Here is a 21,273-nt window from a genome sequence, read left to right as displayed (position 1 = left end):
AATTATGAATTTGCCCATTTTGACCTTACACTTAACTTCACTAATACTCTCTCTTTTTGCTTATTTGTAAATGGGTGAACAACAACTTCACCTATCCATATCATGAACTCAAGCGATATTTCAGATGCTGGAAACCTTGAGCAACACACACAAGACACTCAAACACTCAAAAATTTCTACAGCTGTACCAAGGAGAGCATTCTGACTGGCTGCATCACTGTCTGGTATGGGGCGGGCGTGGTGGTGGCTACTGGATAGCTGCAGAGAGTTGTAAAATTAGTCGCCCCTATAATGGGCACTAGCCTCCGTGATATCCAAGACATCTTCAAGGAGTGGTTCCTCAAATAGGCTGCGCCCATCATTAAGGACCTTCACCACCCTGGATGTGCCCTCTTCTCACTGTTACCAGCAGGCAGGTGATACTGAGGTCTGAAGGCACACTCTCAGTGACCCAGGAACAGCTTCTTTCCCTCTGCCATCCAATTTCTGAGTGGATATTGAAACTGGGAACACTACCTCACTAATTTGTTTTTGCACTGCTTATTTAATGTAACTATCTGATATACATATATATATATACTTACTGTAATGTACAGTTTTGTTTTCTTATATTATTATGTTTTGCATTGTACTGTCACCACAAAGTAAACAAATATCACTACATATGCTGGTGATATTAAATCTGATTCTGATTCTGAAAGTGCTGGAGGAACTCAGCCAGTCAGTTGCCCAACTGAGTTCCTCCAGCACTTAGTGTGAGTCGCTTACTGGTCTCAAGCTCCTTGCAGCCCCTTTGTGTCGTCCTCACAACTTGCTAACCCAGCTGTCTTTGAATCATCAACCCTTTCTTGTAAGAATGTTAATGAATCTTGTTTTATTTTACAATTGTACATTTAGATCAGCCAGTTCCTTAGTTGGTTCCTCAACTTATTTCCCTATGAAGCCATGCCAAATAAGCTCTATGAACGCAATCCCAATGCTACATTTGCCAGTTTAAATTTAGTCACTCTACATCATAAGTAAAATGCACATAATAGCATCATCCAAAATCACCAGCAATAATGTCCTGTATTTTTTCTCCCTTTATCCGGCAAACGATCAATCAACTTCTGGAATGTCTCATCAAAGGTTAAAAGAATCCATCCCATTTGTTCTCTCATTTTTGGAAGAATTCAGGAATGGAGTTAAGTAAATGTGAGCATGAACATTCAATTACTCCATGATTGGCGTAAATTCCAATAGAGTCCTGGAAACATGGAGCACTACTACACAGAAACAGGCCCTTTGGCCCATCTTGTCCCTGCTGAACTGTTACTCTGCCTAGTCCCATCTAGCTGTACCTGGACCAAAGCCCTCCATATCCCTCCCACCCACGTACCTAAGCAAGCTTCTCTTAAATTAAGTAAATACATCAAAACTGCAACCACCATTCACATTGACTCACATGAGCTCCATTTTCCATTGATATTCTTTCAGACGCAACTCTCTACAGCTTAGACTTGAAACTGTTCATTGACAATTTCTAGAGGGATTTAAAATGAACCCTAAAGCTTTCCTTGCTCTGTAAATGATTTCTTATTTCTCTTCAGATTACCTGTCTCCACATTTGCTGACAGTTTTCTGCTCGACTCCTCCCATACTGGACCAGCTTGTTACAGCCGCTGCCTGATTTCTTTATCATTCCTATATTTTAGTTGCATGGCAACACTGTCTGGCGAAATCATAGTTAAAATGTTCCTGCTGTTTGTCAGTGAAAAATGTATAATAAATTCTAAGTTCATCACAATAATTTGAGCCAATTTCTTGCATTGGTAAGTATTGTTTCTTTCCAAGCAGAAGTAATTAAATTATTTATTATTTTATCAAAATGTGTAACTCTGATAATTTATCCACAGAAAGTGAGACTGATAGCAATATAAATTTATTGCATTTTAGGAATTCATAGCTGGGAAAAAAAAGCTCTGTTTCTTGATATTACAACTGTTCTTATATTAAAGTACTTTTCAAATGAATGCATAAATGCTGAAATTGAAATCAATACATCGATAATTTTAAATTGGGCTCATTATCATATTTATTTTAAAATTATGTTCTATATTTAATGAAATATATAACAACAGAGTAAACAACATTTTAAACAACAGAGTTGGTAATTGCAGGGACGATATAACTTTGTATGATAGGAAACTCTCATTTGTGAATGTTTTAAAATAACATTCAATGCCTCTTGTGCACGCCACCAAATAAATGTAATAAATGAAATGATCTGTTTCATTGGAGCACTTGATTCCCATATTAGGCGCGGGGACTCAATCTCGTAAAGAGCTGAACTCCCGGTCATCCAATTATTTTTTTCTCCCTTTGCCTCCTGTAAACGGGTAGGTTCAATCTTGTCACAAAAAGGATTACTAGGATTTACCATGGGTTGATTTTTATGTTATTAAACATTTTTTTATGCAGAAACTATACAGCATCCCTGTAACACCTTGTGTGGGATATTATTTCGAGCTGAGTGGGGAACCGGGGCTGTTTGCAGCTTGCTCTCACCCCGACAGTCCGAGTGACGTCCGCGAGTTGCTCAGGCTGGCTTGGTTTGGAGGGTGTCGGCTGCTTTAACAGACTCTTTCTCCTTCTCTAATGTGTACGTATGGAGTTTCACTTAGCAACCGGACCGACAGTTTTTTTAAACCACTAGTACTCGGCGCTATACAACCAACATCTACAGCTGCGGCCAAACACAAAGCCGCTCCCATACGCTGGGTGTAATGTGTGTGACGGTGCCGGGGACGAGGCTGGCTGTTTAATGTAGTTCGACATATAAAGTTATCATGCATTATGTTGCTGGATCAGCAGTGGCCGAGTTTGGAGCAGTTTGACGCGGCTTTGTGCTGTGTCTCCGGATGTTGGTGATTCTCCCCTGCGGTTGAGGGAAGGAGCAGCTGAGGATTTTTATTCCCTCCCACCCCTCCTCCCCTCTCTCTCTGTATCTGTCTGAGCGGCCATGTTAACGAGGAAACCGTGTGCTGTTGCTGTCTGTCCTGCCGGTAAGGGGTAGTGAGGGGAAAGGGGGGCAACACCCGGGGCACTGGACCACGGCCACACTTCGATTTCCAATCCTTGGCTTCCGGGGGCGAGCTCTTAACGTTTTAACTCTGTCGGCGCTGGGTGGGTGGGGGTTTGGAAATAAGAAGGAGCTTCCGACTGGTCCGAAGTGTGTTCGCCCTCGTGGAAGGAGGACAGAAGCTCGCCAAGCGCCACATCACTCCGGTCAGAATGAGGATCCCTCGGGCATGGGTGGTGCAGCGGTGTAAGGCGCGTTGAGCGGCGTCTCCGAACGTTTGATGAGGTCTGTGTGTTGATTGTTTTATTTTATGATTATGAACGAGGAAGATGGCGCGTTGTTTTGTTGCAGTTGTGTGGAGAATGGCTCGGGGGCTGGAGTGAGGGTTCTGGCTGGCTGACTTGGGACTTTGCGCCCGGCGATCTTTGACATTGTTTGAACGTGTTTGTGGTTTTTTTTGTGTGACAGGTAGGGCCGACGACAGCTCGGCGTTGCCCCCGGATTACAGGACGGGAACGGACTGCTCGGACACCCGCAAAGGCGGAGGAGGGTCCCGGGCGGGCGATCCGCCGTCGCCTTTGGGATTACCGCCACTCAAGAGCCACACGGTAAAAAAAAGAGACATTACGCCCGATTCAGATGGTGTATTATAGGTACAAATTACTAGAGCAACCGCGTCGGGATTAACTAAACCCGCACAAAGAAAATAAAATTTACCATGGTAACCGCGGCGTGTAACATGTTGAAGTGCAGGTTCAGCAGTAGTTGCAGTGATTAACATGAAAAAGGATTAGCGTTTTTCTTGAGTTCAGACAGTGAAAAGATGTGTGAATTGAAATACATTTCACTCGCACTTTTTTCCCCTCGTGTTTAATTTTAAAGAACAAACCCTCTGAGTTTACCGTGCGTTTTCAGTAGCATTTCTTCCACAGACTGAAATAATTTCGTAAATGCCGTCTGTGCTTTTCCTTCTGCGATTGATGACAGTATTTTTACAGTAACATATAGCTAAAACGTTCAGAGCTACAGGGTGTAATGAGCAGAGCGACCAGCACAGCACTTTGGATAAAGTTTTTAGTTTGGTGTGGAGGCTGTGAGTGAATTTCCCTCGGAACCACGGTGTGTGATCAGACAGCCAGTTGTCATCTTCTTGGAAGGCCCTGGACTTCCTTCTCTCATCTGACAGATCAGAGGCGTATCGATGGGGGTGGGGAGCAGTCTTTTTTATGGGTCTTGGCTGAAATGCAGTTTCTGTCATTTCCGGTCATTTTGCCCTTTTTAAAAAAAATATTAAGAGACAGACACTTCACCGTTTTAACGAATAGCCACTGCAAGGAAGAATAAGCCGTGCTTTCGAAAATGGATATTTGTTCACGCCTGCTTGCATAAAGCTCGCCCAGAGCAGCTGGATAATTCTGTGCAATCGATATGAATGTGGGTGTGGAGTGCACGGGTGGTGGTGGGGTGGGGGATACTCATTCTCTGGGAACATGAGTCTTGGCTAAGCCAGCTAACATGAAATGCTTATCCTTTTGGTTGCCAAAATGGTATGATATCTCTGCTTGTCAGGGAGGCAGTGACTATAAAATATACACAGTCTAGAAACAGTCAAATTTTAACCAAAGGTATTGGACTGGAGTAGTATGCCAGGGTCAGAGATCTTAAATAGATAGAGTAAAGGGTAACATGTTAGATTTTATGTTTCCACAATATTGTATAAGCATTATAAATAATTCACTGTAACTAGGTTTCATTTGCGGAGCTGGACTAGATCCATGAGATGGGTATGGAGCAGAAGAGAGAAGTCATTGAAGTGGACCATTAAACCATAATAATTCACAATTTCATATCTTTACTAGTGAGTGTTTTAGCAGAATGATCTTTTAATTTTCAATTTGCTGCAACAGTTAAGCATTTGTGATAGATTTTGGTCTGCTCAGTGTTTACTTGTTCCCCATTGATAGTACATTGATAGCCCAAATTGTTAGATTGCCTTTATCTATTTTGCTAATGTCATCTAATTGTGACACAATCATCACAAGTACTGTGGTGGAGACATGAAGTATAGTGGTAAGAGGTGGCACTAACTGAGACAATTCTGAGGGAACCCTCCCTCAAAACAAAACAGAGAGGGAAAGTACTGACGCTTTGCTTCTGTGGGAGGAGAATGTCAGAGCTTGAGTCAGAGATAAGTCAAATCTGAAGAAAATTGGCAGTAGCAGGAGCGAAAATGTAGTAAGGGTTGACGTTGTTTGCTGAATGTGGATGTGTTAGCAACATTTTTATGCATCTCATATAAGTTGTGTGCAAGACCATGAGTTGGTCATTTCTAGTTTAGTGCAATTGAAGTGGGTAAGCTTGCCAGTCATCTTTTTTTTAAAGATGACACTATTGGGCACTAATAGTGTGTTTTATTGGGAACCAGACAACGTAGAACCAATAGAGTCAAATGATCATTTCTGTGTTAGTTTAAATAAAAGCACCACGTAATGTTCCATCTAATTTGGCAATACATTATAAACCTGCATAAAGTATCAGAAGCAAAGTTCAGAGAACACTTAGCAGGTTGTGCAGCATCTGCGAAGAAGGACGTGGTTATTGTCAAAGAACTTCAGTCCTAGTACAAAAGGTGAACAGCTGTGAATTTAAGATTATAATCTATGGGGGGAGGGGTGGAATAAAGCTTCATGGGACATCAAACTTGTACATTGTCAGTTTCCTGATAAGATAATATACAGTACCTCATGAATATTTTCCAGTAGCTAATTACAAAAGCAGCTTTGCCTAATCAAAATTGTTATGATTTACATGGCTTCCCTGATAGGATTTTGTATTGCAGACTACATATTTATTTGATCAGCTTGGATAGTGTGCTTTTCTCTTCTGAGAAAAGTGCCTGAGGTAAACATTTACAAACTGTTAAGATGTTGAATAATCTTTCAGGTGCTCTCGTTTTTAGAAGTGAAATAGTATTTGTAATCCTTCCATCTTGCAACCTGTAGGAAGACTTGCCACGGGTCAGTCTTTTAACTGTGTCTAGTAATTGTTTAAGAAGTGTCTTTATAATTTTCAATATCAGGAATCAAGTGCCGAGACCTCAATGTCTAGGTTTAGCACAAGTACTGAGCGGCCCAGTTTAGTACCATAAAATTTCTCCTCAGCAACTGAAGTGAAAAGTCAGCATTTCTCCTTTGCTAAATGTGGCCACAGGAGACTTAAAGCTAAGAATGTGTCAAAATAGATTACATTGCCACAAATAGAAGAGCAAGGTTATATATTCTTCTTTTCTGGGCTCTGATATTTAATCTGTCCATCTTCTCTGGAAAGGTTTGTGTGGTACTTAATTCTAGTTGCAATTGCAGTAATTAAAGTTTTCACTGATCGAACTGTGTGTTGTGGTAGACTTGCATTTTTCCACTTTTATTTTGAAATCAACTGTTAACTTTTGAAACTTAGAATTAGTAGTAGTAGTTGTTTACTCTTTACTGATAGGCATACATTTTAATGAAGTGATATTGGGTAGTTTTTATTCGGTATATTTTGTTTGTGTGTCGGTTTGGTTAGTTTGAATAAAAGCTAGTGGAGCATTGCTTTCCTGTTATGTAATATCAGATTGTGGGAAAATGTTCACATTCTTCCCACTAGTGTAAACTATGTGCAGATTAATATCCAGTATTTTGCCAACTAATTTTCCAGTAATGTTTAAAGTTATGTTCTTCCACTGTAAACACTGATTTCAAAGGAAAGTGTTTTAAAGGCAAGTGCATTTGCTATGGTGTTTGTCACTGATATTCCTGCAAATGTGGATTTGCAGTGGTTTTAAATGATTTGTTTTATCCTAGAATTTCAATATTAGATCTATATAATTTTGATTTGGATATGTTAGGGTGGTACAGTTGCCCATTATAACTGTATTAGATATTGGATTAGGATGTGGTAATTTGGCTAATCTAACCTGTTTTATTACAAAAAATAATGGCTAATCATTTCTCCCAAATCCTCCCCATGTGATTGCGTTGCTTAATCAATACAGTATCCAGAAGCCTGTAGGTTTTCATCATTGACTATTGAATATCTATGCCCCTCTAGATGATTCTGATGATTCTCATTATTAAGTGTTCTGTCCCTTAGTTGAAAATTGAATGAGTTCTGAATTCGCCAGTAAGGGGAAAATTCTTCCCCACATCTGCTCTATCAAACTCGCTTAAAAAGAACCAGAGGTTCTCTGTCATAAAAAGTCTGGGCTAATATGGTTATGTTTTGCTCCATTTCTCCTCATGGGAATCTGTCTGGTGAAACTGTGTTGCTCTCCCTCAGGATATATTTTTCCTTCTGCAAGAAAACCCACATTCCACATAGTACTCCAGCTGTGGTCTTCTAATATCTCTGCAAAATTTGTAGTGCAATTTTACAGGGCTAGTGATGTGCTTCACAGGTAGAATAAAATATGAAGTTACTTTTACTCTTGTATTCTGGTCCTTTTCTAACAAAAGGTTTCTTAAATTTTTACTTGAATGTTAATCTTTTTGCATTCATGATTAAGGAAACTCCAAATTTCTTAATACTAACAATTCTCACTTTCTCTCATTTTCAAATGACTTGCCTTAGTTTTTCTTCCAATATGGACTATTTTACATTTTATCCACACTCTTTGTGATCCTGAGTTGAGGAATGAAGCTGCAGATGCTGTGAGCTGGAGCAGAAACAAGAAGCTGGAGCAAATTGGTGGGTCAGACAGCATATGTGGAGGAAATTGGATTGTCAATGTTTTGGGATTGAGATCTTCCATTGGTGTAAATCAGGGGTTCCCAACCTCGTGTCTATGGACCCCTCGGTTAATGGTAGGGGTCCATGGCATAAAAAAGGTTGGGAATCCCTGTTCTAAATGAGGGGTCTCAATGTGAAGTTTTGACTGTCCATTTCCCCTCCACAAATGTTGCCTGACCTGTTGAGTTGCTCCTCTTCTTTGCTACTTTCGCCTGATTGACTCATTTCCACTCACTCAAACCGGCCTATTGATCTTTGCGGCTTTTCTTTTCTCTTCATTGGCCAATTTTCTTTGAGCTACTTACTGCCCCTTATGCTGCTGGTATTTAGGTAAGCAGTGAAGGTCCTCCATCTCTGGCGGTGTTCAGGGCTTCCTTCATCAAGTCAGTAGCTTCCTTTTGGTTTTCACTCCTGTCAGTCACGCAAGACCCAGGTGGAGACACAGGAATGTGGTTTCACTCAGATGTGGAAGGTTTCTTCATTGCTGTTTCTGTAACAATGTTGTTTTACCAGTCAGGGTTGTTTGCCCTGAGCTGAACCCCCAAACCTGGAGGACCACTCTTAGGCTGGCTTCTACCCTTTGACTGGTTTGGCATGGGTGATCCTACCAAGAGCCGAAGCATAAAACCCTAGCTCCCCGAGTCATTGAGGCATGCAAGCCTCCAAACCACAACAAAATTGTGATCCTCTTGGAGGTAATTAAAGTTAGCAATCTTGATTTTCTATCCAAGTCTTAGCTTTTTACAATCCAAGTTGTCAATAGCAGTTGTGGTTAGGTAAGGCTCAAGCCCTGATCCTTATGGTATTCCTGTTGTAGCTGGCAACATGCAGATTGCTTTTAGTCCTCTTCACTCCTGCATGTTAACCGATCTTCAGCCTGTGCTATTATAATTCCCCTCAATTGCATGAGCTTTAATGTCTTCTAGAAGTCTAAATTTTCTGCATGCAGCAAAGCCATCTCCAACAAATGCAAGCCAAATCTTGGTGCTTAGTGACATTACTGTATGTTCCATTACCATCAATGTCATGGGGATATTTCTGAACCTGCCACAAATGACAAACAGAGTAGCCACTGACCTGTCTCTGATTAGGCTTTATATAGTCCACTATCAATCAGTTCGATGCTTCTGCTTGCCTAAACCAATCTACCAACAAAACTCATGAAAACCGGTGCCATTCAAGAGGTAACAGACCACTTTATTGTCACCCACCTAACTTCCATTCTGTTGTTCATTCCTTCCATCAGTTGGTGCGCTGTGTACGCTAGGGCTACTTCAACAAAAGCTACTTCTCCCAAATCCACCAAGTACGATGGAGAGAGGGGCATAGGATACCTGGGAGCATGACCACCTCCATCCAAGTCATGCACAATCTTGATAGGAAAATGAATAACTTGTATTTTGATCTAAATCCTGGCACTCTCTGCCCAACAACACTGAAGACACTTTGACTGAAAGGACTGCAGCAGTTCAAGAAAGTGTTTCACCCTGCCCCACCACCTCAAAGGGAATTGGGGATGGGCAAGAAATATTGATCACTTCATTCCATTAATAAATTTTAAAAAGATTAGATAAGCATTTTCTTAACTTGTGTTGGACTGACTACCTTTCAGTTCCCTTCATGCATTAGGGTTTACTTGGTTCCTATGATTGGAAAGCAGCTACGCTGAAGTATAGGTAATATTGGAAGATGAAAATGAATGCATTTACTGTCTCTGTACCACATGGACCAAGTGATTTGTTGCAATTTTCAGTTGGTGCTATTTAACCACCAGCTCTTTCATTGTCTTTATCATTAGCTCCTGTTGCTGAGCTGACATCTGGCCCTGAATGGTTAGTAACTTCCTGCAACTAGAGGCCAATATTACTGTCAGTGATCCCTAAAGTTTACTGCTTGGCCATCAGCCTCATCACCCCTTTCCCAGTCATTCAGAGGCTTTCCTGTGCACAACCTGATGTCACATAGTTCTTGAAATGAGCTTCTGGCTACATCTGCAGCGTTATCATGAGGACTTGTTTCCGCCAAGAATGCTGACTTAACCATTGTCTCAGTTCAATGCTGCTGGCTTTCTTTGCCTTGACTAGGTCTCTGTGATTACATTGGTGCTTCTCTCATCATCTCCATTTTCCATAAGCCTAAATTACTGCCTATTTCCGAGCTTGTAGTATGTTCCATTCACTTGCAAGCTCTTACACATAGATCTATCTGTGTTTATTCCTAAACAGCTGTGCTCTTTTTTTAAATAGTTGTAAGTTCCGCACAGCTGCAGTTCTCCATTCCTTGCAGAAGCTCCAGCCTTCGAAGGCCTGTGGTCTACCATATCGGCTCTTTTGCATACATTTAAAAAAAAATATAAATGTCGCATCCCCTTTGGGCATCTGAACCATGTGCCCTGGTATTCTGTTACTAAACCTGTGCTTTTCTGTCTTCAAAATGATCCTTCAAATTTGCTTCTTTCACTGTTTTGCCAAGCACTACTTATTTTGTATTTTTATTGTGTCTTGTAATGTCTGTGTACTACACTGTACTGCTGCCACAATACAACATATTTTAATGATAATAAACCTGGTCTTCCTTCTGTTTTGTTTGCCTAACAAAATGCATGGCTTATTACATTTGGTGTCATATTTTGTTAATTTCTGTCTGACCTGTTTTAGGATGTTTTATAGATTTTGGTAGCTGTGCTTCCTTATCAATGACTTTGACTGTTATTGACATCACGTTTGATTAAAAGTTAAATCTAGACATTTGTTATTAATGAAGTCCAGTTAGGATTGAAATAGCTGTACTTAATCTCTCTTCATGGTGGTAAAGAGCTTAGTGTAATGCTTTAAAGTGCCAACAGTCGGAACATCGGGATTCAATTCCTGTCACTGGAAGGAGTTTGTATGCTCTCCCCGCAACTGCATGGGTTTCCTCTGGGTGCTCCGGTTTCCGTCCACATTCCAAAAAAAAGGGTTAGGTTTAGTAAGTTGTGGTCATGCCATGTTGGCGTTGGAAGCATGGCAATACTTGCAGGCTGCCCCCAGCACATCCTCAGGCTGTGTTGGCCGTTGTCACAATACAGCAGTGCATTTCACTGTATGTTTCAATGGTTCTGTAGGTGTGACAAATAAAGCTAATCTTTAATGTCAAAACTCCAGATGTATTGCAGTTGATAGGAATGCAAGATGGAGAAAATTGCATAGGTGGGTGGGGTTAGAATGCAGTTATGTTTATGAAATACCTTGTCACAACCTTGGGTTGTACCACAACACTTTAAACTTAAAGCACATAAATTGGCTCTCCTCAATTCCAATTCCTACTGTGTGATAATGACTAGGTTGTGGTGGTGATTATTGTAAAATATTCTGGGTACTGGAGGTGGGTCCCTACTCTTAAATATTCCTTGGGATCTTTTACATACAAGTGGAAGAGAAGAAGTCCTTAGCTTAACCTCTGAAAATGCCATTTCTTAAAACTAGGACTTGAACCTCTAATTTTCTGGCTTGAAGATTGGAATGTGCCCCGCAAAGCAATTGCCAAATCTTATAACTACTCCAGCTTTGCTGCATCTTGCCTCTTGCAAACATTTTATACATTTAGTGATGTATTATGTCAATATAGCTCTAACTAATCATCAGCAGATTAATTTCTTGAGATAATCAAACTTTAGTTTTTCTAATTGAACCCACTTAGGATCAGACAGATTTTCTTGGTATCTGGTGCAATTTGAATTGGAAAACGGAGGTTTGTAATAAGGCTTGTGAACCTTTTCTTTGAGGTCATTCCATGCTGAATTGGGTGCGTTCTTGAAGATGTTGCACTTTGGGGGGGGGGGGGGGGGAAAGTACAAAAGCAGAGTTTTAGAAATGGAAGATTGAAAAGTGTTGAAGTTTATTGGGATCTGGATGTTCTTGTATAAAAAATCGCTAAAAATTAATGCACAGGTGAAATATGCATTTAGGAAGGCAAGTAGTTTTGTAGGTCATTATTACAAGTGGTTTTGAGTATGAAACCACTTGTTTTACTCTAATTAGATTTGGTACTGATGAGATAGCATTTGAATATTGTAGGTATACTTAAAATAGAGTTAATGGGAGATAGAGGGCAAAAGAGACTGAACATAAAAATGAGAAATTGCTCCAGCCATTATGGGAGTTGTATATAACAACAAAGGTTCATCAGATTGATCTAAGAATGGCGGGTATGATTATGCAAAATATGCCTGTGTTCCAGTGTGTCATGGAAGAATGAGAAGTGAAATGTTCAAAGTTCTTCAGGTTATGTAATCACATTCTCAAAGCAGCTAGTCAGTCATTGAAGGCAAAGCTGAGGAGAAATTCCTTTAACAGTAGCATAATGCATCTTTGGAATTGTCCACCCAAGATGGTTATGGAGGCTTGATCACTGAATGCATTCAAAATAGAGAATTAATTAATCAACAATATAGCAGAACAGTCATCATCATAGTAAATTCCTGAGCGGGTCCGAACAACCAAATGGTTGACTCCTTATTCCATTTAGTAATTTGGTAATCAAGTACTTGAAGCCACACAGTTATTGCGTACATGAAGAGTATATCCAAGAATTAGAACTGAAAAAAAGAAATATGAAATTTAGAATACAGGTGACACCCGTTTTTCGAACATTTGCTTTATGATAGCTTGCTGTTTTGAAAGACCTACCTGTTTTTGCTAACCAAAGAGGATTTTTGCTTTTACAAAAAGAAGACACCAGCTTTATATGTGTTTACCCCGAAAAGACTACCATGACTGCAAAGCCTTGTGCAGGCAGTTGTGTGCGTGTACGTGCGTAGGCGTGTGCGTGCCGATTATTTTTTTTTCTCAATCAATTTTTGGCTCGCTGTCTTTCCAAATTTGGTAAGTGAAACTACACCGTAAATACAATATTTCTACTTTATATAGGGTGTATATTTATCATATCATATTCCTGCTTTTACTATATGTTCGTGTTATTTTAGGTTTTATGTGTTATTTGGTATGATTTGCTAGGTTATTTTTTGTGTCTGGGAATGCTTAGAAAATGTTTCCCATATAAATTAATGGTAATTGCTTCTTTGCTTTACGACATTTCAGCTTACAAATGGTTTCATAGGAACTCTCTACCTTTGGATAGCGGGGGAAACCTGTATATTCTATTTCTGTGTGCTTAATTTAAAAAAAGCATGCTTTCATTTTTTTAAATTACGTAATTGTCTATCATGTAATGTATTTTCCTTTCCTCCCCAACCAAATCTCCTATGATTTGTTTTTAGATTGGAGGTAGTAAACACATAATGAATGACCACCTGCACATTGGAAGCCATGGCCAGATCCAAGTTCAACAACTTTTTGAAGATAGCAGCAACAAAAGGACTATATTGACCACCCAACCAAATGGACTTACTGCAGTTGGTAAAATGTCACTACCGGTGGTTCAAGACAAGCAGCAGGAGGGTTCACACAGGCGACAGGGAAGTTCTGCTTCAGTAAAGTCAACAGATGGTACTTCAAAAGTGAAATCCATTGTCATGACACCAGAGCAAGCCATGAAGCAATATATGCATAAACTATCAGCGTATGAACACCACGAGATATTCAACTATCCTGAAATCTACTTTGTTGGTCCAAATGCAAAGAAACGGCAAGGTGTGGTTGGTGGCTCAAATAATGGTGGCTATGACGATGACCAGGGCTCTTACATCCACGTACCTCATGATCACATAATCTATAGATATGAAGTTTTGAAAGTAATCGGAAAAGGGAGCTTTGGTCAGGTTGTGAAAGCGTACGATCACAAACAGCACCAGCATATCGCACTGAAAATGGTGAGGAACGAGAAACGGTTCCATCGGCAGGCTGCTGAAGAGATTCGGATTCTCGAGCACCTGAAGAAGCAAGACAAAGACCAGACTATGAATGTCATACACATGCTGGAAAACTTCACATTCCGCAACCACATTTGCATGACGTTTGAACTGCTCAGCATGAATCTTTATGAGCTGATTAAAAAGAATAAATTTCAAGGCTTCAGTCTGCCATTGGTTCGCAAATTTGCGCACTCTATTTTGCTTTGCTTGGATGCTTTACACAAGAATAGAATTATCCATTGTGACCTTAAACCTGAGAATATTCTGCTGAAACAGCAGGGGCGAAGTGGGATTAAAGTCATAGATTTTGGTTCTAGCTGTTATGAACACCAACGTGTGTACACTTACATACAGTCAAGGTTTTACCGTGCACCTGAAGTGATCCTCGGAGCTCGCTATGGGATGCCTATAGACATGTGGAGTTTGGGTTGCATTCTGGCGGAACTATTGACGGGTTACCCACTGTTGCCTGGAGAAGATGAAGGGGACCAGCTTGCTTGCATGATGGAGTTGCTGGGTACTGCACCTCAAAAGTTTTTAGATCAGTCAAAACGAGCCAAAAATTTTGTGAGCTCAAAAGGTTACCCCCGTTATTGCACTGTAACTTCCTTGCCAGATGGGTCAGTAGTCCTTAATGGAGGACGGTCGCGAAGAGGAAAGCTTCGTGGCCCTCCAGGGAGCAAGGATTGGGTCACAGCCCTGAAAGGTTGTGATGACCCTCTCTTTCTGGACTTCCTGAAGCAGTGCTTGGAATGGGATCCCATGTTGCGTATGACACCTAGCCAGGCACTGCGACACCCTTGGCTCCGGAGACGCCTACCAAAGCCTCCAGCTGGTGAGAAAGCTTCAACAAGGCGAACAACAGAAAGCAGTGGTGCTATTACATCAATTTCTAAGTTGCCTCCAACTTCTGGCTCAACAGCAAAGCTAAGAACTAATTTAGCACAAATAACTGATGCCAATGGAAATATTCAACAACGAACAGTTTTGCCCAAGTTAGTTAGCTGAGTTTGAATAAGTTCATACCGGAGATTCAGGGAAAATCCTTCATTGAATCTCTGAGCCTTATTCAATTGAACTTTTATATATTTTTTAGAACTTTGTAATTTAATGTTTCAATTTTAAGCACCATTTGTTAAGAACCAAGAAAATAATTATTCTGATTGCTGGGGACCATGCCTTATTGGAAGTTGGTTTTTCAAGTGAGACTAAATATCTTTTCATTCTGGTAGATGAATATTTAGGTCAGATCAAAGTTGTCTGAAGATTTCACCATTCATTTAATATGGCAAATTAAAGATGGTTTAATTGATCATATTGATTAGGAATTTTACCTGTGTTGGTGACTCTTGCTCATCAGTGGTGAAGTGCATTTATTTGTTTTCTATAAAGCAACTCTTTAAGAAAACCTGTCACGCTGTGATGCTTCCTAGGACGTGTTGGGACACATCATCAGTGATGTAATCTGGGGTCATCATGTGTTTTGGATCTCTCAACATCAGGCACTCTTGTCAGGCGATGCAGTCAGGGTTGATCAAGCCCTGGCTTCTATCCTAGTAGCATTGATCCGCAGGTCACACCTCTTGATCCATAGCTATCAGGAGGCTCACTCAGCAGCCCCTGTGATGCCAAGCAGAGAAAAGGTTCTGCTCAGTGAGCTGCCAGCTCCACCTCTACACCCCATTTCTATAGGCTCAAATTGTGCCTCCTCCCCTGTGAAGTCCTTCAATTGGGATACGGTTTTTAATGTTCCATTATTCGTGTTGTAAATGTCCTTTTTTGTACTACCATTGTGTTGGTTTAGTTTTTCAAACAAGTCTAATAACTTGGAAAATGTAACTGTAAATGTTTCAATCTAGATTTAAGGTTGATTGGCATGTAATCCTTATTTTAAATTTAGTTGGAATACGCCAGAATGTTTAAGGAAATTTATAGATCTCATTATCTCCTTTAACTCTATCTACCGAAAATAGCTTTGTTGAGTTATTTTTTGGTGTCAGACGTGTGAGGAATAGAAGTAAATTGGTCAGCATAGGAATGTTCATGTGGACTTTTGAAGAGTAGTTGTCTGTTATTTTTTTGTTGGTGGTGAAGCCAGGCTGGTGGTGTGGGGTGTGTATGGGAAGGAGAGATATAGAAAACTAGACAGGAAAATGTAATGATCTCAGAGCATTTCCTTTATCATAACCTCTTCGCTGTTGGACAACATGACCATTAACCAGGCTAGCAAGAATCCTCTCTGACAGAAAACTAGGACATTTTAACAAACCTTTGTAATCTTTTAAAGGGAAATAAAAATTGGTATGGTTGAAATGAGTTTGATACTTGTAATATCAAGTGATTTTTTTTTTCACCTCTATTTTAAAAATGGCATTTTGAAATTTGAAAGGATGAAAATCAAAAATAAACTTTATTTTTCCAGTGAGGTAGTTGAACAGTATAGTACACTATTATACCTCGAAGCAAAATATAACATTTCCAGAACTGGGTTTGTTATTACTGAGTTATTTTGTGAAATGTGTTGTTTTGTGGTAGCAGTACAGTGCAAGATATAAAATTCACTGCGTGTTACAAAATTAGATCAAAAGACAAATAATGAGTTAATGTTTATGGTATATGAACCGTTCAGAAATCTGGGAAAGGAAGAAGCTCTTTCAGAACCTTTATTTTCCACCCCCCCCCCCCAACCCCACAAATAGTTCAGTTTACTATGTAAGTAGGAGTACGCTAGGGATTTTGATCACTGACTCTATTTCCACTTTCACCTCTATGTAAATGCCAGAAGTATTGCTGTTTTTCTGTTAAGACTATAGGCACTGACAGCTGAGTCATTATTATTTGTCTCAAACTCTAGACCACCGTTTCTTTTAAGTTGAAAGGTGGAATGTCTTTATTGTATGAGCAAGCTGAACTTGAACACGATGCAAAATTATATTACAGAAGCTGAATTCAAACCTTTTTTTCCCCTTTCCGTGAAAGACCAGGATTCAAAGCATGGTCCCCAGTCAGGATAGTATAAAGCAAACTACAATATATGCCAAGTTTCTTCAAATCAAAAATATGCATTTGGATTTAAACCCTAGATCTTCACATGTAATTAATCTACAAATGTTTTTGACAGCCATCCCATCTCTGGGAATATTTGATATGTTTTCAAATCAGATAACTGAAAGTTGGTGATACAATTGAAACTTTGCAGCAAGTGGGTTTAAGCCAATAAACCTTTATTGTTAGAGGAAAAAAATAAATCTGATTCATGTATTTCAATGTTTATTGCATTTTCATCTTGGTGCAATATTTCAAATAACAGACTATTCTTTTTGTAGTATTTTTATGCTTTATAATATTTTTAATTATGTTTTAACTTTACAGTATCACTGAAATACCACTACAAATATTGTTGTTGTGCATTGGATTTATACGATTTACCAGAAAGATATTTTTGTATTTAAATTGGCCTGAAAGTTATTTTGAGCAATTCTATTTGTGCTCACTTGTTGAAAAATTTCTCCAATCAAAGCTTTATTTCTGTTGCACATGCTGTAACTAACTATTACTGGTAATCACAGTCCATTTGTTTATTTAAGAGAATTGTATGTTTTTGCTCCACTTAGTACTGTATAGTTATGGCTCAATAGGCTATATTGTAGCTAATATTAGCCACAAATTAAAATCTTGTTGGTGGCTTGGTTGATGATACCTAAGGTACATGTTCTAACTTGATAACAATTTGGTGTCATGAGGTCTCAGGTTATAATGCACATCATTATTCAGCACCATTGCAGTTGCTTTACCACATAAAAACAAACAGCACAGTTTAAAATGATATGGGCAAGTGAAATACTTTTTCTTTCTCTCTCACAATGGGCAGCTTATGCCCTTAGTATTAACTGTGTGCCTTTTTGTTATCAGTGCCACGTTGTAGGGTTTACAAGCAATTAATTAATTCTTTGACAATGGATACACTAGCGATGTAGCAGTTTATGTGGCTAATTGGCGCCATTTTGGTCTGAGAAGGCAGTGATTGCTCGCTTTATATAAAATGTTTAAGATTTGAACAAACACTAAAATATCAATAATTTAGATTCACTTTATAATCTGTACAAGGAAAGCTCAACTGAATTAATAACTATCTTTTAAGATATGCCTTTTGCTGCATTTTATATAAAAGGAGACAATAACTAAACTCTGGGAAGAGGAAAGCAGTTGAGAGCACCATTGGGATGCCCTCACCAGACTCCATTTTGGTTCGTAGCTGGCAGGGTTCTGGTATCTGGCTGCAATTGAAAGTGGCGTGCTGACGCAGTGGATCCAAGGTCACCCGCTGAAGCTTGACTGCTTGAGCTTGATCCTCGAAATGTAGTTGAATAAAAAGTCAACAGTTTTAGTGAGAATGAGTGAAAATTGGGCAATTGGGGGGGGGGAGTGGGTTACTTAAAGAACCTCTTCCATCATTATTTCAAAATAGTTTTAGCTTCAATTAAGTATTTAATTTGGAAAATCAGAAATAAAATAAACATTTAAAATTTGTGATCATCAGAGTACTTTCAGAAACGAGTAATCAGCATTCTCCTTTATGTATATTTTGTCTGAATATTGACAAATATTCCAAGCAAGATCTGGTGCAGTCCCCATTCCTAAAAAGGAAATTTAGTTCCTTGAGATGATAGAACAAGATGAATATAGCTGTGATATTCTAAAGGGAAAGCTTACTGAATTGCTCTAAACATAAATATTCAGAAAGAGTGCATCCATCTGCTGTCTGGTTTCTGGTCCTTTTCATTATTACAGATTCCAAAAGAGTCCTGTTGTGAAATGTCCATTGAAGTCTTCACTCTAGTCCCCCAAAATAGACAGCCATTTGTGTTAACTAGGAAAGCAAGATTCCCCCCCCCCCCCCCAAAAAAGCTGGAAGTTCTGAAATAAAAACAACTGTCTGACCTGTTGAGTATTTCCAGCACTTTTAATATTTATGAAATATTTATTATCCATTTGACTGTACTGCAGCCAGCATACACAGTTGTCTGTCAAGTGAATGGCTGCAGCTAAATTTTTCTTTGCAACTGCTATATGTATCAAAATGTCTTTGTTTTAATAATAAAGTGGAATATATATATATTGAAGTGAATTTTTGATTGTCAAGTTGATCTTTAAATTTTGTCAACCGTACATACAGCTTCAAAGGAAATACCTAATACAGGAAGGGAAAACAATTTGTTTTACATTTACCTCAGAAGGTTTTTTAAATAATTAAGGAAAAAAAACCCCAGTCATTTGATATGTACCAAAGTGCATTCCTTTTCATATATCCAGCTGTATACATGGCCAGAAATTTCACATCTGAGGCATCTGAGACCAGTTGAATTGCCTTGTGATAATGCGCCATGGCTAACTCTGTGAAATCTCAAAGCCTCCATTTGTTAACTTTGAGCTACGGATGAAACTTTTATTTTGTTTTTAAACCATTTGTGGTGTGTTTCAAGTGAAGTCTGTATAACTTTTTAAAATATAAAAATTAATGCTGTGTTCCACAAAATATATAACTGCAGCACCAAAGTCTGACTTTCTTTTTGAACCCAAGTTTGGCCTACAGTATTGCCCAATCTGACTCTTGACACTTGAAATGATTTTTTTTTTGTTGATAGCACTTGAGCAGACTTCTGCTAAAATGTGAATTTCTGTTATGCAGAACTTTTTGTGTTCTGATTTCTCTGCTCAGCTGCAATTGCTTTATCCAAGCAAAGGCAGAAGTTACTTTTAAAAATGAGCACCAAATTAGATGTTTGTTTCTAATATGCTGCAGTTGTGTATTGTACATATGTGAATTTTTGTATGTTGAGTTTGTATATATGTATGTAATATTCTGGTGAAATGCTGTTGCCACTTGATGTGTTTTCAGTGGAGCCCAGTGGCCAGTTTTATGATATGGTATGTACTGTACAGCTGATGACAGAAGTATGACTTTTTTTAGTGAATATTTGGTAAAAATTATTGTGGCCCAAAATTCATTTCAAAATAAATTTTATGTCAGTTTATAAGAAATAACTGTTTGTGGGCTTTATTTTAATTCTTGTTTTATATGTGATAAAAGTTCTTAACTGAAATAATCTATTTAGAAATTGTTTTGTAATGTTTTCCTTGCTTAAGAAAAAAAGAATAATATGCGGAAGTATGTTTGTTGACTTTGTTTAAAGCCCTTATAGCTTATTATTAATCCAAATAACACACAATCTAAGAAATGTTTTTTAAGACGTGACTAATGCCACTGCAGTCTTTCCACACCTGATCTAATTTGGTTCTGAAACTGGTGCATGGAAATTGTCTGGAGATTATTGTCAGAGAACGTTGAAGTGACAAAAAGGTAACTTGTTACTCACCATCTGTTTCACACGATAGTCTGCACTGAACACTGAGTCTTCCTCACAGGAGAATATAGATTTGTGTGAAGTCAGCTTGAAGTCTGAATGGTGAGAAAAGTACCTCATAAAACTGGGTTGACAGGATAGTAACCTTACTTTAAAACGTATTAGAAATGATTCTCTTGAAATTTGGAGGATGGTAGCTCAGATGTTATGTTGATTAGACTTGTGACCCAGAGCCTCAATCTCAAGTCCCACCAAGAGTAGGAAATTTAAATTCCAAGAGGACCACAACCCCGTAGGGTTTGGCATTTGCATGCCTCAATGGCGGAGATAGATGTTGGCTGGAGATGGTGCCTTGTGCTTTGACTGTGGTAGCGTCACCCAAGTCAAACAGGTCAAAAGGTAGAAGCCAGATCAAGAGTGGTCCACATGTCCTCCAGGTTTGGGGGTTCAGCTCAGGGCTCATCTGGAAGTGAAGTATCACTGCCATTCATGATGTTAGATTCTGTCTTGTAGGAAGTAATGGCCTGCAAAGCCGGCCAGAGTTGACATGCATCTAACTTTGAGTCTAACCTCGCTCGGAATTGTTTCTTAGCTCTTGAAATTACGCTCTGCAAATCCGTCCTGGTTCTCTTGTGCAGACTTCGGTAGCCAGACTTGAATGACACAGATTACGTGAAGAAGGCGGGAGATTATGGCTGAGAGGAAAAGTGGATCAGCCATGGTGAAATGGCGAAGCAGACTTGATGGGCCAAATAGCCTAATTCTGCTCCTATACGTTATGGTCTTATGCACTGGTCGGAAAACAATTAATACATAAGCAATAATCTCAAAAATGGAGCATTTTAATATTGGGTCCAAGTGCATTCATAACCCTGTAAGAAATGTGTGCACAGGGTTAACATTGTTAGAAGGTTACAAATGCAATTTCATTTATTTGAGAATCAGTTTTAGAATCATTATTAACAATTGGAATCCTTCTATGCAGGTAGAGATGGAGGATGTTCCATGCCGCTTTAAATGCCAACGGCGTAGCTGACAGGTGCTACAACTGTCAATAACAGTGACAAAGGAAAGGAAATTTGCTCTTACTTGGCTCGGCCTATGTATGGTTGACTCTGACTTGACCTTTTGAAGTGACCGTACAAATTAATCAATTCAACGGCAAGTGCAAGTGGTAGCTTGTGCAGGGCCATGCATTATCTGTGAATGAACTGATAAAATAGAAACAG

General features: G+C 39.2%; 1 protein-coding gene across 3 annotated transcripts; it reads left to right on the top strand.

The window, feature by feature from the left end:
- Positions 1-2,570: 2,570 nt before the first annotated feature.
- On the top strand, positions 2,571-18,577 carry dyrk2 (dual-specificity tyrosine-(Y)-phosphorylation regulated kinase 2). 3 transcript variants are annotated; one of them, XM_059978347.1, is made up of 3 exons: positions 2,571-2,641; positions 3,530-3,669; positions 13,086-18,577. In XM_059978347.1, exons 1-3 carry the CDS (start codon positions 2,638-2,640, stop codon positions 14,685-14,687), a joined length of 1,746 nt encoding a protein of 581 aa, XP_059834330.1. In that variant the 5' UTR covers positions 2,571-2,637; the 3' UTR covers positions 14,688-18,577. The 3 variants fall into 3 exon arrangements, with proteins under 3 accessions (XP_059834330.1, XP_059834329.1, XP_059834331.1); XM_059978346.1 differs by lacking the exon at positions 2,571-2,641 and adding an exon at positions 2,679-3,044; XM_059978348.1 differs by lacking the exon at positions 2,571-2,641 and adding an exon at positions 3,072-3,346.
- The last annotated feature ends 2,696 nt before the right edge of the window (positions 18,578-21,273 follow it).

This window comes from Hypanus sabinus, chromosome 8 (assembly GCF_030144855.1).
Source record: "Hypanus sabinus isolate sHypSab1 chromosome 8, sHypSab1.hap1, whole genome shotgun sequence".
Classification (NCBI taxonomy): domain Eukaryota; kingdom Metazoa; phylum Chordata; class Chondrichthyes; order Myliobatiformes; family Dasyatidae; genus Hypanus; species Hypanus sabinus.
The sequence above is the reverse complement of the archived record's forward strand: the minus strand, read 5'-3'. Positions and strand labels throughout refer to the sequence as shown.